The sequence below is a fragment of the Pelobates fuscus genome, chromosome 5 (genome assembly GCF_036172605.1).
Source record: "Pelobates fuscus isolate aPelFus1 chromosome 5, aPelFus1.pri, whole genome shotgun sequence".
In the NCBI taxonomy this organism is placed as follows: domain Eukaryota; kingdom Metazoa; phylum Chordata; class Amphibia; order Anura; family Pelobatidae; genus Pelobates; species Pelobates fuscus.
In genome coordinates this window covers 340,171,976-340,198,537 of record NC_086321.1, presented here as the reverse complement: position 1 = coordinate 340,198,537, position 26,562 = coordinate 340,171,976, and the positions used below count along the sequence as shown (strand labels likewise).

At 43.3% G+C, this 26,562-nt stretch overlaps 1 protein-coding gene across 4 annotated transcripts in view; it reads right to left on the bottom strand.

Annotated features, from left to right (window-relative positions):
• CACNB1 (calcium voltage-gated channel auxiliary subunit beta 1) overlaps positions 1 to 25,092 on the bottom strand; it is a 78,194-nt gene extending 53,102 nt beyond the window's left edge. Inside the window, exons 1-2 of one of the 4 annotated variants that reach the window (XM_063455795.1) lie at positions 24,895 to 25,092; positions 21,785 to 21,871 (exon numbers count right to left, since the gene is read on the bottom strand). In XM_063455795.1, the coding sequence (XP_063311865.1) occupies positions 21,785 to 21,871; positions 24,895 to 24,981 (174 nt within the window). In that variant the 5' untranslated portion in view covers positions 24,982 to 25,092. The remainder of the gene's footprint in view (positions 1 to 21,784; positions 21,872 to 24,894) is intronic. The other 3 variants (XM_063455793.1, XM_063455798.1, XM_063455797.1) reach the window with 3 other exon arrangements.
• Positions 25,093 to 26,562: the final 1,470 nt, after the last annotated feature.

Sequence of the window (26,562 nt, the reverse complement as noted above, 5' to 3'; positions counted from 1 at the left end):
ACATAACCCCCTACTCTTTCCAATGCACTGAGAGCAGAAGACGTAGCTCTCTATCTACCTATCACATAGAAATCACAGACACATCTTTAATTCCACTGAAATCCTCACTTGTCTATGGCATATGCCCCAGCACGTACCAATCTACCATTCCTGTAGCTATCGCAAAATATGCACATACCATTCTACCATTACTGAACCTATCGCAAAATGTATTACTTATTATTTTTAAAGCGGCACTGTCACCACACCCCCACCCCAAAAAAACTGTATTTCATAAAGAAAGAAATTCCAACACAGTCAAGAGATATACAGAGACAACGTAGGGACTACTTTGTCTCTGTATATTTCCTCCGCCTGACCTTCTTACAAACTGGGTGGAGCTACAGTGTCAATCCTGACGGCTGCGGAATTGTCGCCATGAATGGAGGTTTCCGCATTCTCACGGGAACTTTCATAGACCTCAATGCTGTAATCTCACACATGCGCGAGAGTTCAGCAATGACGTCGGCTCCTGCTAAAGGCGACTGGCCGGAGAAAGATGGCCGCACCAGCGAGGGGACAGGTTCAGCTAAGCAAATCTCACTTTTACCTCCCCCTCCCTGGCCATCGGACTATCAGAGACGGTGTCCCTGCGTTTTTTTTTTTGCGAATTCTTCTTTAATATGTATCAGTAAATTAAACCCCTGCTTCCCTAATATGCGTGTAGTCATAAGTTTTAAAGTCAGAAATCTGACTTTAAACCTTATGTATCATTCTGATCCTATTTTTCAGATTTCGTTTATCAAAGAATACTAAAATGTCTTTACTTGTCACAGTATTCTAACACATTTTCCATTTCTACTCAGTAGTACTAACAATGGCCTTAAAGGGACACTATAGTCACCAGAACAATTACAGCTTAATGTAGTTGTTCTGGTGAATATAATAGCTCCCTTCATGCATTTTCATGTAAACACTGCCTTTTCAGAGAAAAGGCAGTGTTTACATTGCCCCTAGGGACACCTCCAAGTGGCCACTCCTTATATGGCCACTGGAGGGGCTTCCTGGCTCAAGGTTGCACAGTAAGCAGCCCTGCCGTTCAGTGTCCCCACGCTCTGCACGGAGACACTGAATCAATGCATCTCTATGAGGCGGTGCTGATTGGCCAAAACGGTGTTTGGCCTGCCCCCTTGCCAATTTTACTCAATCCAATGCTTGCTTCATGGGAAAACATTGGATTGGCTAAAAAGCAACAATTTTGATGATGTCACCAAGGGGTCGGGGCCAGCGCCGGCAGACCCGTGGAGAGCTGAAAATAAGGTGAGTTTTAACCCATTCTGAGGGGGGCTATGGTGGGGGGGAAGGGTTTCAAGCCACCTAAATGATGGGTTTTCACTATAGGTTCAGGAATACATGTTTGTGTTCCTGACCCTAAAGTGATCCTTTAAGTTAGTAACTCACGGAGACTTTGCTGCAAGTACAGTCCAGGATTTTGATCACACATGACAGCAGTTGACTTGTAGGCTAATTTCCACATGGAAGAGAGAAAAGCTGGTAAACAATGTCAACTTTGTCTGTACATAAGAGGTAAAAACGCACTAACCCTAAAAAGCTGTGCGTCCCCTTGACATCAAAGGGAACTACACAGCAAGGAACCTTTTTAAACCATAACTATTTCTTCCCACACAAAATGAAACTTTTTTTAATAAAAATGAAACATACTAGACTCTCTGGGAAATGGTAGCTCGCTAAAAAGAAATTCAGTAATTGAAAGCAGGCAAAAAATAAATAAAAAGGTTTTCTATTTACTAGCTAATTACGAACTCATCAGCAGCACCAGTTTTAAACATGCCACATATATAACCAAAAACACTATTAAAAGCATACAACCATGTACGCCAATTTCAATGTAATAGTTGGCGTTAAGCAGGAAACAGTATTATTTTTAAGGGTAAATCCTTTAATTCTCACACAACTAAAAAAGTCTGTGAACCAAAATATGCGTTGCATAGTAAAATTAACCCATTCAGTGCCACAGCGGCGAGCCGTGTGATAGAGGAACACTTTTTCATTATTTAACTATGCTGCAAGGACCTCTCGGTTCTTTTTAGGCATGGCGAGTAGATTCAGTTAGGCCAAACCATTTCCCTCCAAAAGAGGAATTTTTTTTTTGGGGACACTCAAATTTTTATCATATGTCGGTTCGTCTCACCAGAATTTCAGTACCGGAAAACCAAATCCGAGAAATGATTTAGACGAACCAAAATGGCACATAAATGGGCCAATCAGTGTACTGCAAAATACAAATGTAATGAGAATGGTACATATATGTTGCAGTGCACTGATAAGAGCATTTTCCCACCATTTGGTTCAGAGATAACGTAAGAAAATGTAACCAATTGAGAGAAAAACTGAAGGAGCAGTAATAAAATAACATAAAATAAAAAAGAAATCTATATTTATATATAAATATAGTGCTCCTCTATTGCTTACTTTTCAATTAATATGTGAATAAAGTCAACAATTAGTAACCATCCCTATTTTTTTTTTGGTGCCATGGACAGAATTCTGCATCACAAATTAAAACGAACATACTCAGCCATTGCGCTTCTCGGTTGGTCCGATATATTTTAGCTCGTAGTTCGGGAATTTTACTGATCACCTGATCTGCCCAAATCCTCACAAATCGCAGTTTGGACCAAAACGAATCTCCAAGTCTACTTACTGCATAATATGAATCATAAAAGAATGAAAAGCATGCCAAGACTAATCACAGTACGAGGAAGACATGTTAAAATCTATGTGTCATAACATAGGCTAAGTTCCAGCATTCCAACAGGAAAGCTATTCCAGGCCCATAACATGAATGGTTGCAAAAAAGGAAAGTGAGTGGGGGGAGGATTCATTTTCGATTTGGGGCAGTGATGACTAATCTCTGGTACTTTACATAATGTGGAGAAGAGATGCAATGAGACTAAGGCAACCAAAAAGGTTAGCTGAGCACTCTAAAGCTACTAAAGTGTTATTGCTGCTGTCACCTAGCTCTTAATTGTGGATGGCTGAGCCTCATGGTGACCATACTACACACAAACTAGAGAGCCACCTGCTCCTAACATGCACAGCCGTGATATCTGTAGCACCTGTTCCTGATTATGACATCACATCCTGTTAAAGCAACAAGCCAATGGAGAGCCATATTCTTCCTTATTCCTTATGCAGTCGGTTGGCTGGCTGAGTGTAATTTGAGCCACAATTCACAGCAAATGAAATTCAGTGACACTACTCCAAATGTTTAAGCTTAGCTGAGCATCATGGGAGCCATACTTCACAAAAAGTGGAGGGCTACGTGTGCTCCCAAAATAGTTGTTCAGACTGTTGGCTACCTGGTGTGGTGGAATCTCGGTAAAAATAAATTTAGTAGGCCGAGATTACCACGTGGCATGTGTACGTGCATATGCTGACGTATCGATCAGTTGGTTGCACGAGGCAAGATACGATCAGTAGTGTACGGAGCATGTGCAAGAATACAGGATGTAGTATTCCCCCTCCTCCATTGTGCTGGACAAGCCATGCGGTCAAACAGGAAGTTAATTCTTATTTGTGTTGATTGGTCAAGGGAATGTGCGGGTGGAGCTTAATATGGGAGGAGTTACATGCCTATATAAGGAGCCTGCACTATTGTCCGGGGCTCAGAATTTGCTGTATTTTGGTGACGCTAGTCCCTCTGAGTCCCGATCGGTGATCCAATAAAGAATCTCTTCCTTCCTGAAGAAACCTGTGTCCATCTCTCTGTGCTTGGCTTCCGTCAGTTTCTCCGGTATCATTTGGTGCATTGGCCGGGAAGCTCATCGTTCAACGGTAGCTGAGAGGCAGAGGCGTGAGACGGTCTATCTTTGCCCACGTTCTCTACGGCTGCACCCCTGAACTTCTGCGTGGACCTCCCTTCGTCTCGGCGCCACTGGTCTGTTGTCCAGGAGATCATCGGCCTCTACGTGAGAAGTGCTGGGGTGTCCCCGTCGATGAGTGTGAACTCAGGTTCAGGAACGAGGAGGTAAGACAACTGCTGTTTTAGACGGCAGGACCCGCTAGGGGTATACCGATTGTGCGGTAGGCCCAAAGGGGTTTTTGAATCTGTATCTGCCCCCTCTGTCGGAGGGAAGGAGCGAAGGCGCACCGCTCGATCGAACGCTCTTTAGTCAGACCGTTTGATTTGGTTAGTCAGGCGGGGTCCTGGTGTAAATAGCCCTAGCCGGACACCGGTGTCTTGTCTAGACTAGCGTTCTAGGGTGTATATTACGTTCGCTAGGTCGGAGGGACCGGGAGACTAAGCGGCGCCTGTGTAAATTCGGTTCGCTAGTTCTCATCCTATCTGGGCTAAGTGGGAAGGCGTGTAAATTTGGAACCCACTAGACTTTTGATAGTACGACTAAGAGGCGCCTGTGTAAATTCGGTTCTCTAGCTCGTTGTATAGTGCGACTAAGAGGCGCCTGTGTAAATTCGGTTCTCTAGCTCGCTATATATGTGGTGATTGGGCAGTGTGGCTAACCAAAACGTATGTAGATTGTTTTTAGGTAGTCCATTCAAGGTACTGGCCAATAGTTTAGTTGGGAATTGTAAATGTGTTAGCGATTGTTTAGTAAAGTGTATATCTTGTTAGATAGCGCGAGCTCAGCGGTCTAGCGAGAGTGTTAATAGTGTGTTGCTGTATTATAGTGCACGGTACCATAACCCTGTATATTTACTGACACTGTATATAAGTACTAATCATTGTCGTCAATTGCATGTTTTAACACCATAACCACTAATAATTGTATTGTGACCTTAACTTGTGCTTTGACCTATGCTAACCGTACTGTAACCGCTATTTGTAAAAGACGATGTTACTGGGGTGTGTTATAGACGGGTAATTCGTATATAGAGAATTATAGCGTGGGTGACTGTATAGTTACGCCAAAGGGCATAATATTGATTATATAGTGACTGGTGTAACAGTTGTGTGTGTACGGGAATTCCCTGAGTGTTTATTGTTATTGTGTACGTTTCACTTGGTAACCGTACCACGTGGTGCTGTTGCCAGAGGAAACGGGTGTGACTGTTGAATAGTACGCGTGTATAGTAATCGTTGTCGACGACGTTCCATTGTTAAATATGGGTGCGTCGCAGTCAACGATTCCGGATCCCTTAGGATGTATGGTTAAGAATTTTAAAAAGGGATTCAAGGTTTGTGATTTTGGGGTAAAGATGTCTCCTGTACGTTTGGTCACTTTATGTACTAGGGAGTGGCCTACTTTGGTTGCGGCATGGCCGCCACGTGGCAGTTTGGATCCAACTCTGGTACAGCGCTTACACGTGGCTGTATCAGGTAGGCCTGAACTTTACGGCCAGTTTCCTTATATTGACTGTTGGAGACAGGCCGTAAATGACTCGCCAAAATGGCTCCAGACATGCCACGAGGAGCAGTGTCGCCTCATGGTAGCTAGGACTTGTTCGTCCACTAGGACTGGTGTTAGGCCCATTTTGGACACGCCCCCTGAGTCCGAGATCCCTTTGCCGCCCCCTTACTTTCCGTTAAGAGGAAGTGACGCAAACGCAGGAAGACCTGCAGCCCTCCCCTCATTACCCCCATCCACTTCCGCTTCCTCCTCCAGTACAGGATCCACCCCCCCTCGTACTAAATCTCCCCTTCCGGAACCAGAACCCACCCCCATTAGAAACGAATATCCTGATTTGGCGCCACTTCAGACTTCCGGTCAAGCTTCATCTAGCTCGGCTCAAAGTGTTTTATTTACGACCTTTTCCCAAAACCAACCTCCCACATCCCCATACCCTATCTCTCCCCGACCGGAACCCATGACTGACGCCTCCCTACGTAGCCCCATCCAAACCCGACAGTTGACTGGTGCCCAACAATTAAAGCACTATCAGATGCCTCTTCGTCTGAATCCCGGGTCAGCTTATATCGATGCCGCAGGTCAAATGGCACACGCTGACCCAGTCTTCGTATATGTCCCATTTACCACTACCGACCTTTTAAACTGGAAGAAGTGCTGAAAGACCGGTTCTTAAAAGTCGACTCTGTACATTGGGAGGCCACGTAGTAAAACACCAATTCCTTTATATGCCTGAATGTCCAGTCCAATTGCTGGGACGTGATATGCTATCAAAATTACAAGCGCAGATTACGTTCCTACCAAATGGAACAACATCTTTGAAGTTTAATGGACCTTCAGGTATTATGACTTATCCGTACCTTCAGGTATTATGAATTATCTTCAGGTATTATGAATTATCCGTACCAAAGGAAGAAGAGTGGCGACTTTATACAGTGTTGACTAGCCAAAACCCTAGGAGTGATGAGACATTGTTTAACATACCAGGAGTTTGGGCAGAGAACAACCCACCAGGACTGGCCCGCAATATTCCACCAATAAAAATTGAACTGAAACATGGGGTTTATCCAGTGAGCCTAAGACAATATCACATTCCGCAGAAGGCTAAGAAGAACATCCAATCCTATCTGGATAAGTTCATACGGTATGGTATCCTAAAATTCTGTACTTCCCCCTGGAACACCCCATTGCTGCCTGTTCAAAAGCCCGGTACAGATGAGTATCGACCTGTGCAGGACTTAAGAGCAGTCAATGATGCGGTTGTTAGTATACATCCAGTCGTACCCAATCCATATAACCTGCTTGCTTTAATTCCGGGCGGGGCTACTTACTTCACAGTCTTAGATCTCAAAGATGCCTTCTTTTGCCTCCGAATTGCCGCAGAAAGTCAATGTATTTTCGCTTTCCAATGGGAGAACGCTGTAACGGGCTCAAAACGCCAAATGACTTGGACAAGACTGCCCCAAGGGTTTAAAAATTCACCTACCCTATTTGGCTCAGCCCTAAGTCAAGATCTACTGGATTTCGAGTCCATCCCAGGAGAGTGTGTCTTGTTACAATATGTAGATGACTTGTTGATAGCAGCAGTTACAAAAGAAAAATGTCAGCAAGCAACGCACGATCTACTACACATTCTCTGGAAGGCAGGATACAAGGTGTCTAGAAAGAAGGCTCAGTTGTGTTTGCCAACTGTCAAGTATCTGGGATTCCATATCTCTGAAGGTCAAAGGATTATGGGGCCAGAGAGAAAAGAAGCTGTCTGCCAAATACCAATACCCAAGAATAGAAGACAAGTGCGAGAATTCTTGGGGGCAGCAGGCTTCTGTAGGATATGGATTCCCAGCTATGCGATACTAGCAAAACCTCTGTACGCAGCTATCAAAGGTACAGAGCACGACCCCTTCTTATGGACCCAAGAACAGCAAACGGCATTTGAAGATGTGAAGAAGGCTTTGATGAGTGCCCCAGCATTAGGTCTACCTGATCACACACGACCATTCTACTTATATGTACACGAGCAAAGAAGAATGGCTGTGGGAGTATTGACACAGTACTTGGGATCATGGCAAAGACCTGTTGCCTACATGTCTAAGCAACTGGATGCAGTGGCCAGCGGACTTCCACCTTGTCTAAGAGCCGTAGCTGCAGCCGCCCTGCTAGTAGCTGAAGCCGATAAACTCACTCTGGGTCAAGAACTTTATGTACGAGTCCCACATGCAGTACAGACGTTGTTGGATTACAAAGGAAATCATTGGTTTAGTAACAGCCGTATGACCAAGTATCAAGCAATGTTGTGTGAAAACCCAAGAGTGCATTTAGAGACTGTAAACACCTTAAATCCAGCTACCCTTTTGCCACAACCTACTGAAAGTCAACATGATTGTTTGGAAGTAATGGATGAAGTATTCTCAAGTAGACCAGATCTTCGTGATTTTCCCATCCAGAACCCCGATGTTCAATATTATACCGATGGCAGTAGTTATGTGAAAGAAGGGATCCGCTATGCAGGATATGCAGTAACAACAATAGACAAGGTGATAGAAGCTCGGCCACTGGCGAAAGGAACATCAGCACAAAAGGCAGAATTGATAGCACTAACACGAGCGTTACAATTGGCTGAAGGTTTAAGAGTGAATATCTATACGGACTCTAAGTATGCGTTCTTAACCACTCATGCCCACGGAGCTTTGTATAAAGAAAGAGGACTACTGAATTCAGAAGGAAAAGAAATCAAATACGCAGCTGAAATCCTACAACTATTGGAAGCAGTGTGGGAGCCGAAAGAAGTCGGTATCATACATTGTCGAGCGCATCTGAGAGGAGATGGTGATGTAACCAAGGGAAATCGGATGGCAGATAGTGCAGCTAAGCGTGCTGCTGAATCAGGAAGACAGGAGTATGTGGGGCATATAGCTGCTCTGATACCAACCCCACTGTCTCAATGGACTCCAGTTTATACAGCTCAAGAAGAGGAGTGGTTAAAGACTGAACCGGGAAAGTATTTGGAGAACAAGTGGTATCAGCTAGAAGATGGAAGAATAGTTATACCAGCATCGCTAGCGGTAGAAATTGTCCAAAATTATCACAATGGGACACATTCTGGGAGAGACAGTACTGAAGAATCTCTCAGGAAACATTTCTACATACCGAGATTGTCCAACTTGACTCAGGCCATTGTACGCAGATGTGTAACGTGTGCTAAGAATAATGCAAGACAAGGACCAGTAAAGCCACCAGGAGTCCAGTTTATGGGGGGACTCCCCATGTCCGATCTACAAATAGACTTTACAGTGATGCCTAAATCGGGTGGACATCGTTACCTGCTGGTAATTGTGTGCACCTATTCAGGCTGGGTAGAAGCATGTCCTACTCGTACAGAGAAAGCAGGAGAAGTTGTGAGATTCCTGCTACGAGAAATAATACCCCGATATGGACTACCCTGTTCTATAGGATCGGACAATGGTCCAGCTTTTGTTCACCAGTGCCTACAACAACTGACTCATATGCTTGGTATAAAGTGGAGGCTTCATACTGCATATAGACCCCAGAGTTCTGGTAAGGTAGAGAGAATGAATAGAACTATAAAGAACCAGTTGGCTAAAATGTGTCAGGAAACCCAACTTAAGTGGAACGTTCTCTTACCTATAGCTCTATTGCGAATCCGCAGTACCCCTACCAGAAGGATGGGCCTCTCTCCTTTTGAAATTATGTATGGGCGACCACCTCCCGTACTTGGTAACTTAAGGGGGGACTTGAGTCAGTTGGGAGAAGGAATTACCCGGCAGCAGGTTGTAGAGTTGGGTAAGACTATGGAGGAGGTACAGAAATGGGTGCAAGATAGATTACCTGTGAATATTTATCCCCCTGTTCATAGTTATCATCCAGGAGACCAAGTGTGGATTAAAGAGTGGAATAATGTACCGTTAGGGCCCAAGTGGAGAGGTCCTTATGTTGTTCTTTTGTCTACCCCTACAGCGATTAAAGTAGCAGAAGTGACTCCGTGGATACATCACTCCAGGGTTAAACCAGCAGCAGTCGATTCTTGGCAAGTTACAGCAGATCCAGAGAATCCCTGCAAGATCCGGTTGAAACGCACTACTCAGTCGGAGTAACGAGGAATTATTGTGGATTACAAATTTTATTGTTACAGGTGTGAGTGAGAAGGCCATAATAAAGCCTGTCCGCTTACCATCACATAGTGTATAAGCCAGGAAAGTCTCGAAGGGACACCTGTGAAGACGAGCAGAACTCCATTCCCTGCAGCCCTCACATCCTGGAAGCTGAGGTTCCATCGCACGGACGAAGACTGAGGATGACGGCGAAAGATGTGCTTTTGATTGTGTTTATTTACATGTGTTTTTATATTCAGGAAGGTAGAGGTACCGACACTCCTAGCTGTGAGGTATGCATTAAGACTACGAGAACAGGTAACCATATTTCCCAAACCCTAATTTGGCATTCACAATACGAGTGTAAAGGAGATGTATCGAGATGTAGATACTTAAATATAGATTATAGTGTGTGCCATTTAGGAGTAGGAGAACCTAAGTGCTTCAGTCCGGAGTATCAGCCTCGTACAATTTGGTTGACTCTCAGGAATGGAGATCCTCAGGGGACCCTAATTAATAAGACGGTGTTAGAATCCGTACATTCTTCGGGTGTTCTGCTATTTGATGCGTGTAAAGCGATATCGAGTGGTAGAAAGCCGTGGAATGTATGTGGGGATCTTAGATGGGAGAGGACGTATGGATCTAATGATAAATATATTTGTCCCAGTAGTAAAAATAAGTATGTAAGTCCTAGATGCCCAAATAAAGACTATAACTTTTGCCCATATTGGTCTTGTGTGGGGTGGGCGACTTGGGGACAGACAGTAGACAAAGACATGATAGTGACTAAGTTGCCGACTAGCCCATATTGTAAGTCTATGGAATGCAACCCAGTCCATATACTTATTAATAACCCCGACAAGTTCCTAGATAAGTATGGAAATTTATTTGGGTTTCAGATATACGGGACGGGTTTAGATCCTGGGACATTATTGTTTATAGGAATAGAGACTGATACGGTATCCTCCCAGACTCATCAAGTATACCATTCTTTTTATGAAGAGATGAGTATAGATAATAAGATCCCCCATAATGCTAAAAACCTGTTCATCGATTTAGCTGAAAGTATTGCCGGTAGTCTTAATGTTACCAACTGCTATGTGTGTGGAGGTACTAACATGGGAGACCAATGGCCTTGGGAAGCAAAGGAGGTAATGTCCGGTTCTGAGGCAGTTGACCAACTAATATCTACACAAGCCGATTATCATATGAGTGTTAGAGGTAAATCTGAGTGGAGATTAAAGACCTCCATCATAGGTTATGTTTGCATAGCAAGGAAAGGAATAATGTATAATACTTCTGTAGGAGAATTAACTTGTCTAGGGCAAAAAGCTTATGATGATGATACTAAAAATACAACTTGGTGGTCGGCTTCAAATGTCTCAGAACCATCTAACCCGTTTGCTAGATATGCCAATTTAAAGGATGTGTGGTTTGATCTATCCACCACATCTACCTGGAGAGCCCCAGCAAATTTGTACTGGATCTGTGGTAAGAAAGCCTATTCGGAGTTGCCACAGGACTGGGAAGGGGCATGTGTGTTGGGTATGCTCAAACCATCCTTCTTCTTGTTACCGATTGAAACAGGTGAGACTTTAGGTGTTAAAGTGTATGATGTGAATCATAGGAAGAAAAGGGGACCCATAGAGATAGGCACCTGGGAAGATAATGAATGGCCTCCCCAGCGTATCATAGACTATTATGGGCCAGCCACGTGGGCTGAGGATGGTACCTTTGGTTATAGAACCCCTATTTATATGCTCAACCGTATTATAAGATTACAGGCGGTGGTTGAGATTATCACTAATGAGACATCACAAGCGCTCAATCTTCTAGCGAAGCATAACACCAGGATGAGGACAGCAGTCTACCAAAATAGATTAGCCTTGGATTACCTTTTGGCAGTAGAGGGAGGTGTATGTGGGAAGTTTAACCTAAGCAATTGCTGTCTTCAAATAGATGACGAAGGGCAAGCAATAGCTGAGCTTACTAGCCATATGGTTAAACTAGCGCATGTGCCTACTCAGGTATGGAAAGGGTACAATCCAAGTAGTTGGTTTGGTAGCTGGTATGAATGGTTTGGAGGGCTTAAGGCAGTGGTAGGTGGAGTCCTACTGATTTTACTGTTGTGTCTACTCCTACCGTGTCTTATACCCCTAGTAGTTAGGTCTGTGCAAAGCCTGATAGGAAGTATAGCAGAGAGGAAGGCTGCTGCACAGATAATGGCGATATATAAATATAAGGCTCTAGATCAGGGAGAACCAATGCAGGAAGATGAATGTTGAAAATTCACATCATAAGATAAGTCTGGTCTGGTTCAAGGTAACTTGCGGTGTAAGCAAAACTAAGGTTAAGTGATGCCTCAAGTAATTGTAAAATATCAAGAGGCATCAAAGGGGGGAATGTGGTGGAATCTCGGTAAAAATAAATTTAGTAGGCCGAGATTACCACGTGGCATGTGTACGTGCATATGCTGACGTATCGATCAGTTGGTTGCACGAGGCAAGATACGATCAGTAGTGTACGGAGCATGTGCAAGAATACAGGATGTAGTATTCCCCCTCCTCCATTGTGCTGGACAAGCCATGCGGTCAAACAGGAAGTTAATTCTTATTTGTGTTGATTGGTCAAGGGAATGTGCGGGTGGAGCTTAATATGGGAGGAGTTACATGCCTATATAAGGAGCCTGCACTATTGTCCGGGGCTCAGAATTTGCTGTATTTTGGTGACGCTAGTCCCTCTGAGTCCCGATCGGTGATCCAATAAAGAATCTCTTCCTTCCTGAAGAAACCTGTGTCCATCTCTCTGTGCTTGGCTTCCGTCAGTTTCTCCGGTATCACTGGGACTAACAAAAAACCGACCCCAAAGTTTATGGTTAACATGATTTTTTATATATCACACTACAGATATCTAATCATAACACGTTGTCAAAAAAGTCCTAAAACACAGACACCAGGAAACAAACCTCTAATAAATATAACCCTATCAAATCACACACATGGCAATTCACTCTCTTTAATAAATATCCAACCAGTGTTGAAATAGATGCCCCCAAAACCCCTTCCTTATAGTATATAAGAAGGATCGGAAATCTGTGCTTCACTGCTCTCTAGTGGCTCAAAGCTGTAAGCGAAGTCTTAATAAAGAAAAACACACCAGCATATGTCATCATATACCAGAGTATAGATAGACCAATAAAAGTGAAGGAACTGCACATTCGAGAGAGCAAAATACTTGGGTGCAACCAAACCAGGAGCTAGCACAAACCCCACACAATATTTCATCCAAGAAAGAGAAAAAGGTTGGGCCACTCCAAAGCAAATAACGCACATTTATTGGAACAGAAAACAGCATTGTAAGATCGAGATGTTTTTTTCTTGGTTCCAATAAAGTTGCCTTATTGAGCTTTGGAGTGCCCGGACCTTTTTCTCTTTCTCGGATCATATACCAGTGTGTCCGGCTATTTTCAGCACACACTGTGCCAGACTGCTAGAAAGCAATACCAGTGGTCTGTAGCAGTAAAAACACGGGCCTCTTAAACTTATTCAACCAGTCATGAAATGCAATGTAAATAGAGCTCTCTTGCAAACATGGTTTATAAATGATGGGGCAATGCATCCATTATCCTGTCCTATGCCTGTTTTAGTAATGTACCTGTTAAGTGGTAGCATTAACCTACTAATCGTGTCCTAAAATTATTAGTGCTCCATACCTTGACCCTTCAAGGACTTTTACCCTCTTCACTCAAGATCTATTGTTTTTTGATTTCCTCTGTCACTTTGATAGATCTGACTTGGAGCTGGCTCAGAGGGACTGTTTTCGTGTTATGCCATGAGCAAATACTACATAGCACAATGGAAATTGAATCAGGAAACTTATATATCTGGTCCTTACCCATACCTCGTCACAACAGACTACAACACACACCTTCAGATTTTCTCCCACAGTTTCATGGACTGTCACATTTTTACAGATATCTCCAACGTCACCCAAACTCTGTTGCTTTAAAGATGAGCCATGGCAATAAAAATGCTCACCACCCCTCTTGACTCGCGTCTCTGATTGCCTCTCTGCTATTTCCAACTGGATGGCTGCTCATTTCCTTAAACTGAACCTGTCCAAAACAGAACTTCTGGTCTTTCCTCTCTCAAGTGTTGCTACTCCCTTGTCTGTGTCCCTCCAAGTCAATGGTGCTACCATCCACTCTACCTCTAAGTATTCTCTTTGACTCTGACCTCTCCTTCACCTCTCATGTCCAATCAATCGCCAAATCCTGCTGCTTCCAATTTTAAAAATATTGCGCACATCCAACCCTATTTAACACCTGATACGGCAAAGGTGCTTGTCCATGCCGCTGTCCTCTCTCGCCTTGACTACTGTAATCAGCTTCTCAGTGGTCTTACGTGTTCACAACTTGCCCCCTTACAGTCTATAATGAATGCGGCGGCGAGGCTCATCTTCCTGTCCGCCCGTACCTCCCACGCCTCCCCACTTTGTCAGTCCCTACAATGGCTTCCCGTAATTTAAGATCCTGATACTTGCCTATAAATCTCTACACAATGCTGCTCCGACGTACTTATCCTCACCATTACACGAATATGACCCATCTAGGCCCCTACGCTTTGCCGGAGACCTACGTCTAACCTCTGTTCGTACTCCTACCTCTGACACTTACCTTAAAGACTTCTCTAGGGCCGCACCGTTCCTATGGAACACCCTTCCCCTCTCTTTTAGACTTCCACCCAATCTCCACTCCTTCAAAAAATCTTTGAAAACGTACTTTTTTAGGAAAGCATGTCAATTAAACTGTGGACAGCTTTCCCTCTCCGCACTCTGATGTCTCTCCTGAAACTGCCATCAAAACAAAACTATAAGCCCTCAATGACCACTATCCTAGCAACCTACTTTTCTACCTTACCCTTACCTTTTGTGTCACATTACCCCACTCCCTCTAGCATGTAAGTTCATTGAGCAGGACCGCCCTCTGTTCCTGTGTGTCCAACTCGTCTCGTTACAAATACCTGTCTATTAGTCCACCCATTGTACAGCGATACGGAACTTGTTGTCGCTTTATAAATAATAATAATACACCAGTGTGCGAGTTTGTGTACATGTGAGGCAGCCTACGAGACTACACGTGAGTGTGTGCGTGTTAGAGAGATCATGTGAGAGGGTGCGTGCTCAAGAAAGTGTGAGCATATATGACATCAAAGTTTATCATTTCCCATCACATTATCGGGGCTATTTACTAAAATGAGAATTCAAAGTGAATTACAACTTTAAAGGCATACTATAGGCATCAGAATAACTTTAGCTTAATGAAGCAGTTTTAGTATAACGATCGTGCACCTGCAGTCTCACTGCTCAATTCTCTGCCATTTAGAATTTAAACCACTTTTGTCTGGAGGGGCTTCAGTTTCACCAACACCACCTCTGGCAGCGACACAGGGCCCCCAGCCAGCCAAGAACAAGAGTTCCAGGCTGACTAATATCAATTTTGGGACCATTTCTATGCACAGACGCTCATTTATTGGCTGAGAACAATCAACTGACACTCTCAGCTATTGAATGACTGGTCACATTGGCAACCTGTAGTAAACCTGCCTACAGAGGAGGTATGGTGCCTGGCAGGGCAAGGTAAGAGAGAACACCACTTTAAAACAGTTTGCCCTATTACGAACAGTACCATCAAAACTATGGTGGGCTGTAGGGGTTATCATGATTGGAGTAACCCTATAAGGATTTTTTTTTAAATCCTTTGCATTGCAATTGTGTCTTATTAATATATTAATCATTTGCCTTATTTTGTGAATGTAATCAAACAGGAACAAGTTCCAGGTAGACAGATTCATTTGGTACCATACAAGAAAAGAGACAGAAAAAAGTCACCAGTGCATGAAGGTGGAGCAACCATTTTATACACAGTATAAAAAGTGTTTAATGTGTACAATAGTGGCATGTGACCAAAGCCCCCGTTACTAGGGCTCGTGGAGATGCTTGAAGGTCAGCCTACTCTCACAGAACACTGTGAAAAGCAACACAAAGATTGTTCTCACCATCCCTGACGTCTTCACCCCCCCTTCCCCAGCAGATGCAGCCTACCCGAGTGCACAGGATACCGGCCACCCAGTTGCGGTAGCACCCTGGTAAAGAACAGATGGAAATCCTAGCCTGTTGTACACGGTATGTGGAATCAGGTCACTCTTTGGACAATGGGTAGCTGAGGGAATGAGCTATTTGGGGATGTGCTGAATGTGGAAGTTCTGTTTTGGAAAACAAGGTTTTGGGGCTCAGATTTTGCGGTGCCCTGCCTGGAGAGGACTCAATAAGTGCCTGATGGCACCTTTGTCACTGGGAAGGGGGAATTGTGATGGCAATGAGTGGATCTGTGTTAGGGAGCTGCATTCTAGGGACTGTAAGAGTGGACAGACTTTCTTGGGCTTGTTTTCACACTAACTCAGGCACAAACTGATTGAAAGCCTGGTACCTGGATAGTCTACTGTTGAGAGGGGAGAAATGTGATGGAGCCTACATTACTGGAGACCAGCATCCTACCTACAGACTATGGACCTGGTCATAGAACAGTCAGAAAAGCATCAAAAAGACTTATCTCACAATCTCTAAAGTCTCCCTCCTCTTTCCCAGCAGATGTAGCTTACTTAAGCGCAGAGGATATGCGCCACCTGGTCTTGGATCCATGATAGTCTAGTGTGGGAATGTGAAATGTGCAACTCCGGCAGGTGCACACCTCAGTAATCACTCCCTTGTGTTTCAATGCTCACTACTGAGTCAGAGTGCAGCCGCTGAGATTCCCGGCATGTACTCTAAATCATTAAGTGCTGAACCATGACAGAGCAATTACTGAAGTGCCGGAGGTGCATAACCTCATGCTCCCACAAAAGACTATCATGGATGCAAGACCCCCGCTAGACAACCAGGGATCCAGGATCAATCTCTGGACCACCAGGGATCCAGGCACCCCGCTAAACCCCATAAAGTGGAGGCCACAGCTACATTACATTTTCATACATTCTAATACATATTACACACACCACATACATACACAGTATGTCAAACGTGCTTAGAATCTAAGACCCAGCTAAAAAAGTTAGAAGCCAACTTTTTTAAAACTAACAAAGTTTTATTTTCAACACAAAAATACAATTATTAAAAGGACACTATAGTCACCAAAACCACTACTGCTTAATGTAGTGGTTCTGATGTCTATAGCCTGTCCCTGCAGGCTTTTCGATGTAGAATGTTCAATTTCAGAGAAAAGGTAGTGTTTACATTGCTTTCTAGTAACACCTCTAGTGGCAGTCCAGTGGCATATGGCTACTGCAGTTGATTCTTAGTGCAGTCTCCACACTCTGCATTGAGGAGCTGAATGTTTCCCATAGAGATGCATTGATTTAATGCATCTCTATTAGGAGATGCTGATTGGTGCAGTATTTTGTCGCGCATGCACAATAGCCTCCCAATGCTTTTATATGTGAAAGCATTGGATTTGCTGAGAACATCAAGATTGATTATTTCAGACATGGAGGCGGCACCATCCCTGGCGAGACCGGCACAGTGTGTGAAAAACAGTGAGTAAAAACCTTTCCCAGAAAGACAGACACACTCAGACAGACACACACATTCACTGACAGATACACATTCACTCACAGACAGAAACACTCACTGATAGACACACACACTGACAGAATGCCATACACACTAACTGACAGACACATACATTCTCTCACATTATCATTATTTATTGATATTTTTTTCTAATTTAGGTCCACCCAGCCTCCCAATCTTTGGGAGAGCTTGAGTGGATCCTTTCCCTGGGGTCCAGTAGAGCTACTGTGAACCTGTAATCTTCACGTTCTGTTTAGTGATGCCGGGGAGGAACATCATATTCCGGCTTCCTGCGCGTGAGGGAACAGAGCTTGAAGAGCAGGAAGATTAAAGCTTCCATTCCACAAAAAAACATAGAATGTGACGGCAGATAAAAACCATTCAACCCATCTAGTCTGCCCAATTTTCTAAATACTTTCATTAGTCCCTGGCCGTATCTTATAGCTAGGATAGCCTTATGCCTATCCCACGCATGCTTAAACTCCCTCACTGTGTTAACCTCTACCACTTCAGTTGGAAGGCTATTACATGCATCCACTACCCTCTCGGTAAAGTAATACTTCCTGATATTATTTTTAAACCTTTGCCCCTCTAATTTAAGACTATGCCTTCTTGCTGTGGTAGTTTTTCTTCTTTTAACCCCTTAAGGACCAAACTTCTGGAATAAAAGGGAATCATGACATGTCACACATGTCGTGTGTCCTTAAGGGGTTAAATATAGTCTCCTCCTTTACTGTGTTGATTCCCTTTATGTATTTAAATGTTTCTATCATATCCCCCCCTGTCTCGTTTTTCCTCTAAGCTATACAAGTTTCTTTAACCTTTCCTGGTAAGTTTTATCCTGCAATCCATGAACCCGACTCGGGGGCCAATGCTGAACAGGCTGACATACAGCCAGCACACACCACACACACATTATATGGGAGCCAGCACACACCACACACATTACATAGAGCAGCATATATACACACACACACATTATATACAACCAGCACGCACACATTACACATAGTCAACAATCTCTACACACTCATTACACCTAGCCACCATATCCTATGGTCGTGGACAGAGTACGAGGCACTAAATTACACATTTTTTTAAATTAAATCCAAAAGGCAAAACCAAGGCAAAATTATTATTATTATTAATATTGGCATTTATACAGTGCCAACGTATTCTGCAGCACTTTATAATATTATGACATTTGGGAAATTTAACAATAAATGAGAGCATTATAAAATGTTAGAGTAACAATAGGCTGATGAGGATAGCCAATTGTGACTATTGCTGAATTTGAGATTTTTTTCCAGATCAGCCATTTCTGCCTTTGTTTTTTTTCATTCAGAGTTTAGTGAATAAACCTGCCAATGCCCATGTCTAAGCAGGGCCCCCGAAACTTTCTAATTTTTAATGTCCACAGTTTTTTTATTTACTTCCTCATACAAAGGCATTAGGGCACATCCTTCTCCCCCTCTTAACAATAATCTTATAATAAAACCATTTAAAAATCATGAGGTGTATTTTCTACATTTAAATATTTCTCTACTGACTTGTTTCCAACAACCTGTACTGTACCTTAAAATGTAAATGCATATAACACATGCATGACGGTAGATATGAACCTAAGTAGAAATTTTGAAGAAAAAAAATTAGGGGAAAAAAAATAAATTAATTAATCAGCTTTAACCACATAATAGTCCTTGTTAGTGGTAAAACTTTGATTCTCACAGAACCCTAAGTACAAAGCATATGTACGTACAGTCAAACAAATTAAACAAATCCAATTCAAATTTGCCAGTTTTAATATTCACTACTTTACTTGCTTTAATGACACTGCAGTATGGTCGTCCAAAACTGGAATATATTGACGCAAACACTGATGCCCCCCGCCAAGGATAATGGGTGATGCAGTGGAGCCCTTTACCTCAAAATCCCTAAATAGTCATTGAGAGCAATAACGCCCTTAATAGCATGGAACTGAGTCTTTAGATTGTAAGCTCATTAGGGCAGGGCCCTCTTTACCTACTGTTCCTGTATGTCCTACATTTTTTGTTAGAATGGAATGTTATGTTTGTGTCTTGTTTACCTATTTTACAGTGCTGCGGCCATATAAATCACTGTAATTTATTCACACATCAACAGAACACTGTCTAGTGCTTCATTCTAACGTTTCAATAAACACAATTCTGGGCTTATGAAAAAGCAGAGTAATATTGACCGTGTGTGGCAAGCCTGAGTGAAATGCAGAGCATGCAGCATCATATTACAACCCTGAGGACCAATCAGTTACAACACACGTAACAGAGTGCCAAGATTGATCTCTGACGTAAGCCATTCTTATATTGATATGACCAGCTGAAGCAAAGAAAGTACAGAACAAAGGGTGCCATATAAACACACTCCATGTTATTATAATGATTTAGACTATGCAGACACATACAAAGCAAAAACAAAATTAATGAGACTTCACTGCTATTCTACTTTTCAAACACAGCAGGGCCGATATTGTGTACAAGGGGCACTGCGCCCAGGCGCCAAGGCAGAAAGGGTGGCGCCAGGTGTGTCCACAATGGGAGCTGACCCGAGTTAAAGCTCCGAATGGGTCCCCAATAACTCCTAATCTAGGTAATTTATTATTATGAGCTCTGTGCCTTTCCAGGGCACTCGGGGCAAATAATAAGCCCAGCATGCCACTGTTTCTGCTCTTCTCCTTACTGTAGCGTGGCCAAGCAGCATGGAGGGGGCAGGACATAACACATGTTATTTTCCTGCTTCACACACATCAAGACTATGAACATGAGTTGAGGCTGGGCTGAGCCTCTGCCAAGCCAGCGCCAGTCATTGAAAGCGCTTTGACAAACTACATCGCCAACTGGACCACGAGGGAATCCCTCCTCCCTGGCCAAAGGTAAGATTCAGGGAGGAGGAAAGAAACTGAATTTAGTTTTTTTCAATTTAATTTTATTTAAGTCACTTATCTTCCCCTCAAGACACCCTGACCTCCCACAACGTACCATAACCACCCCACTACTGACTTTAACCTTCCACTACTGCCTCTTGTCCCACAGTACACCCCTAACCTCCACTGAATCCCCTAACCCCCCACTACTGTATTTTCCTATCCTCCATTACATCTTCTAACCCCACTTTAGCTCTCACGCCCCACTAACTCCTCTTTACTGCCTTTATACCCCACTACTACTAACCCAAACCAACAAAACGTCTACTAATTCACCACTTCAGCCTTTATACCCCACGAAAGCTCTTATTTCTCACTACAACTCCTATCCCCCACTATAGCCCCTATCTCCCACTACAGCACCTAATCCCACACTACAGCACCTAATCCCACACTACTGACGAAGTCCCCTACTATTGCCACAATCACCCACTATAGCCTCTAATGAAGATATTGAGCCAATGCCATAGAAACATGCATGTCTGGACATTTGTAAAGAGGAGGAGTTAGTAAGATAACAACGTCTACCTGGGGAGCCAAAAAAAATGTAAAAATCTGCACCCAGGTGTCTGTGACCATGGGTTTGGCCCTGCAAACACACTACATAAAAACATAACTGCAGCATTTATTTAAAACATAATTAGAGATCAGGTTGGAAGGTTGAAGTTTTCCTTTAACACACTTTGCAACAATAGGTACATAATATACTGTAAAAAGTACTGTACAAGCGACACAGGGAGCAGATGGTTACGAGCCCAAAACTTGTCCTGGACTCCACCTCTTTACCAATTAGGCAGCCACCACTGCAATTTACTTTATTGATTTTTTTTTTAACAATTCTTTTCCAGCCCTCAAGCCAGGACATCTGCCCCCAAACCACTGATATCCAGCCTCCTGAAAGCCTGTGTCTGTTGACTGTGGCTGCTATGCAGATGGTCTTACAGCCAGCCAGCCAGCCAGCCAGCCATGATCCAGGCTCAGCATCATGAGAGTTGCAGTTAATGTGAAATGGCATATATTACACTATTTATCCTCGAAATACACAAGGACAGATAAATACACAGAACAAGACCCCAGGAGTAAGCCCAACACATTATTACACCATAGCATGTACACAAGTAATGACAATCTAAAAACATATCTGTTACAACACAATGATTTATACAGTGAAAAAAAAACAGAACACTGGGTACTGCAGTGCAGTTCTCACTGTTACACAATTCCAAAACCAAAATAAAGAGCACACAGGCAGTAAATACAGCTCAGGATAAAACAGTGTTACAATACACTACAACCACTTGTGTGGGACAAATTAAAAAAATAAAAATAAAATAATGCTATACTATTGCGTACAGTACAGGTAGACACAACAAGCAAACATACACCGCTACACATATAGTGCAAGTATGTATACAACAGGACAAAGCTTCCATTACTCTTCTAGGTTCTAATTTGTATCACTCTGCTGGAAAATTATTTTTTATTTCTGTTTGCATTGTTTTTTTCATTTTCTGCCATTCTATTCTTCTTCACCATCTCTACTCTCTCCGTCTCTTCCAGTTAATTAGTGTTTGTCATTTCCATCTCTTGACGTAGGAGCATCTCTTCCCTGATGCTGGTTGTCATAGAAACCAGGGCAGGGGCCTAGCGATGCCTGCCTGCCTGTCTGTTCTGCTTCACACACCAGGCCAAAGTATAAAACAGTGAAGAGTATGACTTACCTGTCTCACAAAGCTGTTAGAGGTAGTGTCCGAGCTCGTGCTGCCATCTGAACGTTTAAAACGACTCTTTCTCTTTGCATATTTGGCCTGAAAATTAAAAAGAGTGTGGCACATAACAGTGAATTAACACATTTAGGAAGAAATCAAATAAATATCTGGTCAGACATGCATTGTTATAGTCTCAATGGAATGGTAATTGCTCTCGATAAGCTACGTCTTTCAATATCTCAATATTACATGACAAAAACTATCATTTCTCATTTCCTTCCTCTGAAATCCTGACGGATTGTCAAAATATTGGCATCCAATACCATATTCTGTTGTACTGAGTATTTTGGTTTTAAAATTGGTTGCAGATGACAGGGTCTAGCAGAATGAAGTACTGTGTAACACTTGGTCACCATGGTCAAGATATTTGACATGTTTAGCCACATATCCTCCCCCCCCCCCCCTCCCCCCCAAGCCATGGAAATAACAAGCTAACAAGCATACAGGGGTTGTGGGCCGCAGGGTCCTACAATAGTAAGAAAGCAGGCAGGAATTGTGCAGGGCCTTTACTAGCCTATTACTGCGTGAGCTTTTAATTTTCTTGGGACCTTGAACTCAATGCTATACAACCCTAGACTGGCCCACCTGGATATGGAATCTGTTAGTTTATAGTGGGAAAAAGGCAATTTGCTTGTACTTGCCGCCAAGACCAGAAGTTGCCAACCCTATTCCTCCCATTTGTCCCAGGTTTGGTGTTAGCATGAATTCAGGTTCCTGTGCTCCTATAATGAGCTTGTTTCCTGCTCTCCAGCATCAAGAGACACCATGTCTCCCAAGGGCGTATGTCGGTTGTCTGGCACCCAGACCAGAAATGTATGTTGATCCCCCCCCCACATCCTTTTGTCAAGGAACTATATTTACATACATTCATATACACACTCATACTCATACTCATACTCACTGTACAGGAGCTCCAAACATCCATTTGGAGCTCCTGTAGTTCTGTACTGATGCCAAGGCTGGGGTGATGTTCCATCTTGGCTAACAGCATTAGTACAGGAGCTGTACAGCAAGTGCATAGACTGATCCCAGCAACTACCATGGCGCCCGCTCGGCGGCCTGCTCCATACTCTACTCAAGCTCTGAACCAGCAAAGCAGCTACTTGTCACATGGTATTGTTGCTAGTAGGCAGGTGCCTGCTCTGGCGAGAGGGGGTTCTCTGTGCACCCTACCTGCCACCTGGGCCGGACCGCTCCTAACATCATTGGGTTAGAACCCCACTGCTGTTTCCAATCAGAGCAGCGTGAGTACATCATTAGACACACTTGAGTTTCACAAAGTGCTGTCCGGGCATTAAGCCCATTCTCAGATTAGTGTGCTTCAGGTATAAACATGGTCTTCTCTGAGTGGGATAACATTGGATACTGCACTTATACTTGCATTGTTTTGCCCTTAGTACAACTGGGAACACAGGCTGAAATATACAGTTTTCAGGCAGGCTAGCAAATTCTACAGCTGCGCATTGCCCCTTGTCACCACTCCTTTTGGCCTCCCCAATATTGGTAGGGTAAGCAACCCACAGTATACAGTAAGGGGTACCAATGTGAGAAGTGACTTCCACAATTTACTATAGCCAAGTTCATGGTGAACAATGCCTCCACTAGCTAGGGTCCTAATTTTAAATATGTCCCTCAAAAGTCCTTTCACGGCTCCAATGAATTTTTCTACTGCTCTGTATAAACCATCTCAATTACTCCTCTTCTTGGGTCCATTTAACACATCCTGTGGGTGTTCTTTGTCCTCCTTATAATATGTCACAATTTCTGTAACCTTTATTTACTTACAGATATGCCACATCCTGTCAGGCTCCTATTGGGGCCACAGGTTGACCAAATACAGCTCTGAGTAGAAACTGGGATGGGGCGTTCCTTATCCAACTGGCTATTACCCACATTTGAGGGTTTTACATAAAAGACAGTTACAGGCCAAGTTCTAAAAGTGGAATAATTACCATGGAAACTAATAAAATGTTCTTCTAGACTGCCTACTTTTATAACTCCCTTACGTGTTTTTGTTTTCTTCCCTTTTACATGGTTCTCACTAACGTGTGAATTCACGGGATTTTAAAGGGAATATCAACATTTTGGCTAAAATAGTTGAACTGGAATCACGGGAGACATGGGAGATTTGTTTCGTAAATGGCTATTTTGGCTTAATTCCTTAAATTCGCACTTTAGTGAATAACGTTGTTAAGTCTTTAAAATGATAGGCCCATGCTTTCCGTGGCAGTGCTGCTTACAAATCTAATGATGGCACAGGTAATTTGTCTTAACTCCTCCTATTGTTCTATGGCTATTCTGTATAACAACTCCGATTGGTTCCCATAACAAAGTGACGACTAATTGTTGGCTCTCGAGCGGTTGTGGACTACATTCCCCATGTTGAACAGCTGCCTGAGGATCATGGGAAATTTACAGCTCGAGTGCCAAGGAAGGGTTGGCCAGAAGCACTCCCAAAAAAATGTTTCCGTTGCTCTCTCTATATTCTCGTCACAATTATTCATCCAGTTGCTATTCAAAATCTGTAAATGATCCTTATTGCTTTATCTTATAACGCCTCATATTAGTATTATCTCTTCTTGCAACTTACTGTATTTCTCCTCTATTTATATCAGGCACAATGGAAATAGTGGTATATCTGATATTTTTAGCACACAGATTTTCCCCACCCACGGTGGTCCCTTTAAACTGTCCCCAGGACTGTTTTTTGCTGCAGACTTTTATACAGTGCTTCTGAATTAACCCTATCCCTCCTAGAGGGCTAAGATTCTGCTACTTTCCCATCCCCCATACCTCCCTGTGTTTACCTGCTCACTTATACCAGCTGTCTCTCTCTATACCCCAATCTGCATCTCTCTTCTCTACTACATCCCTCTTCCTTTATAGCTGCCTTCCATTCTATATAATCACAATTATTTATTTTTCTTTCTTTCTATCTATCTATCTATCCATCCATTAACACTGCCTGTTTTCCCATGTCACCCTATACAGGGTAATAACAGCAGGATTCTATATAAGAACACACATGCATTATATGTACAGTCACTAGAAGTGTCTCTCACCTGCAGACTGTGCCCTTCCAAAACATCCATTTGGATCTCCTGTGTGGAGCTGGAAGGAGTCCTTGCCATTCTGTTCTGTTGAACCATTGGTGTGACCCCCCACCAAATACACTGATTCCCCCCCAATCACCCTGCACTCATTCCTCAGACATATCCAGGACTGAGTGTGTGTGTATGGGAAGCAGGGAGAGGAGGAGAGAAAGCGATAGGGAGGGTGAGAGAGAGGAGGACTGAGGCAGAGACAGGGAGGGGATATTTCAGCAAGGAGAGAATATAGAGGCAGGGGAAATAGATAGAAAAAAATAGAGAGAAATTAAGAAGGGGGTGTTTGCCAGAGTGTGGGGAGGTGAGATTTGCAGAAGACAAATTGAGAGGGGGGGTGGGGGGTGACAGGAAGACACAAGTGGGAAGGGGAGGATAAAAAAAAGGATACAGGAGACTGAGATTTGGGAGAGACAGAGACAGGAAATTGTAGAGGAGAGGGATGACTATAAAGAGGAGACAGAACATGTAAATGGCAGACAAGAGGAGGGGATGTAAGAATGGAGTTTGATATGAGAGGGAGAGAGAGAGAGAGCAAATGTCTTCCTAGCAACACTGTGCTCAGCATCTCCCTATTGAATCTTGACATACTGCATATATTTCTTCTAATGATTCAGGCCATTGCACTGGGGTGGTGTGTGCAGTTGTGTCAGGATACAGCTGTGGTATGCTTAGGTTCAATATGTACAGGTGTGTTACATTGCCACAAAATATATACACACACACAACATATCCCCACCGACAAATGTGTGCTGCATAATGATACAGGGAATTATACTGCATGTACTGTAATAGGCATCCCTGTGCTGCGTCTTCCTGACAACACTGCCTGCTCTCTAGAGATACAGAGGAGGGGGAACTACAAAAAGAAATGACAAAATGGAAGGCCCATAGACTGTATTAGGGCAGTGGAATGCCCATAGACAATACTGGAGCAAAATGGAATGCCCATAGAGCATAATAGGAATACCATATCTGAATTGGAGTGAGGGCTATTCAACATATCAAATAAATCTTTAGCAGGCATACTCCTCAATACAGCAGTGTTGTTTAAAATTGTGAGTAAATGGGGATTATCGTCGTTTTCTATGGTATAACAAAGGTGAATGACAGAATGTTTTACTTGTGTACTCCTTGGCAGCCCATTTCCATAAATTGTACCCGTCATATTAGCGAAATGTTTGTAATATAGCTGTTATTTTAAATTATACGTTTTTCTTTGCCCCATCTCACATTTTTCCTATTCCTCAGGATCCCCTGCTCCTCCTCTGCCACAGGAGGGAGAAACGGGACAATTGCCCCAATCCCAAAGAAACAAGTGCAGCACGATGAGAGGGCTTCCCATGGCCCTGCTTCGCTGCTGCCCTTCTATCTACACCACTTGTAGATAAAAGCGCTTTGGCATCAGCCCTGCCCCCGTTACTGGCTCCACCCCTGTTTAGACCCCTGTAAGCAGCACATTTTCTGCCGGACCAGCAGGGAACAGGATTGCCCCCTCCCTTGCCCAAGGTAAGCCTCAGAGAGGGGGGAATAAACAAATTTATTTTTCTTCAGCCGCTCAATTGCAGCCCCTCTGACCTACTTCACACCTAATCCCTCACTACAGCGCCTAACCTTCTCTCCTAA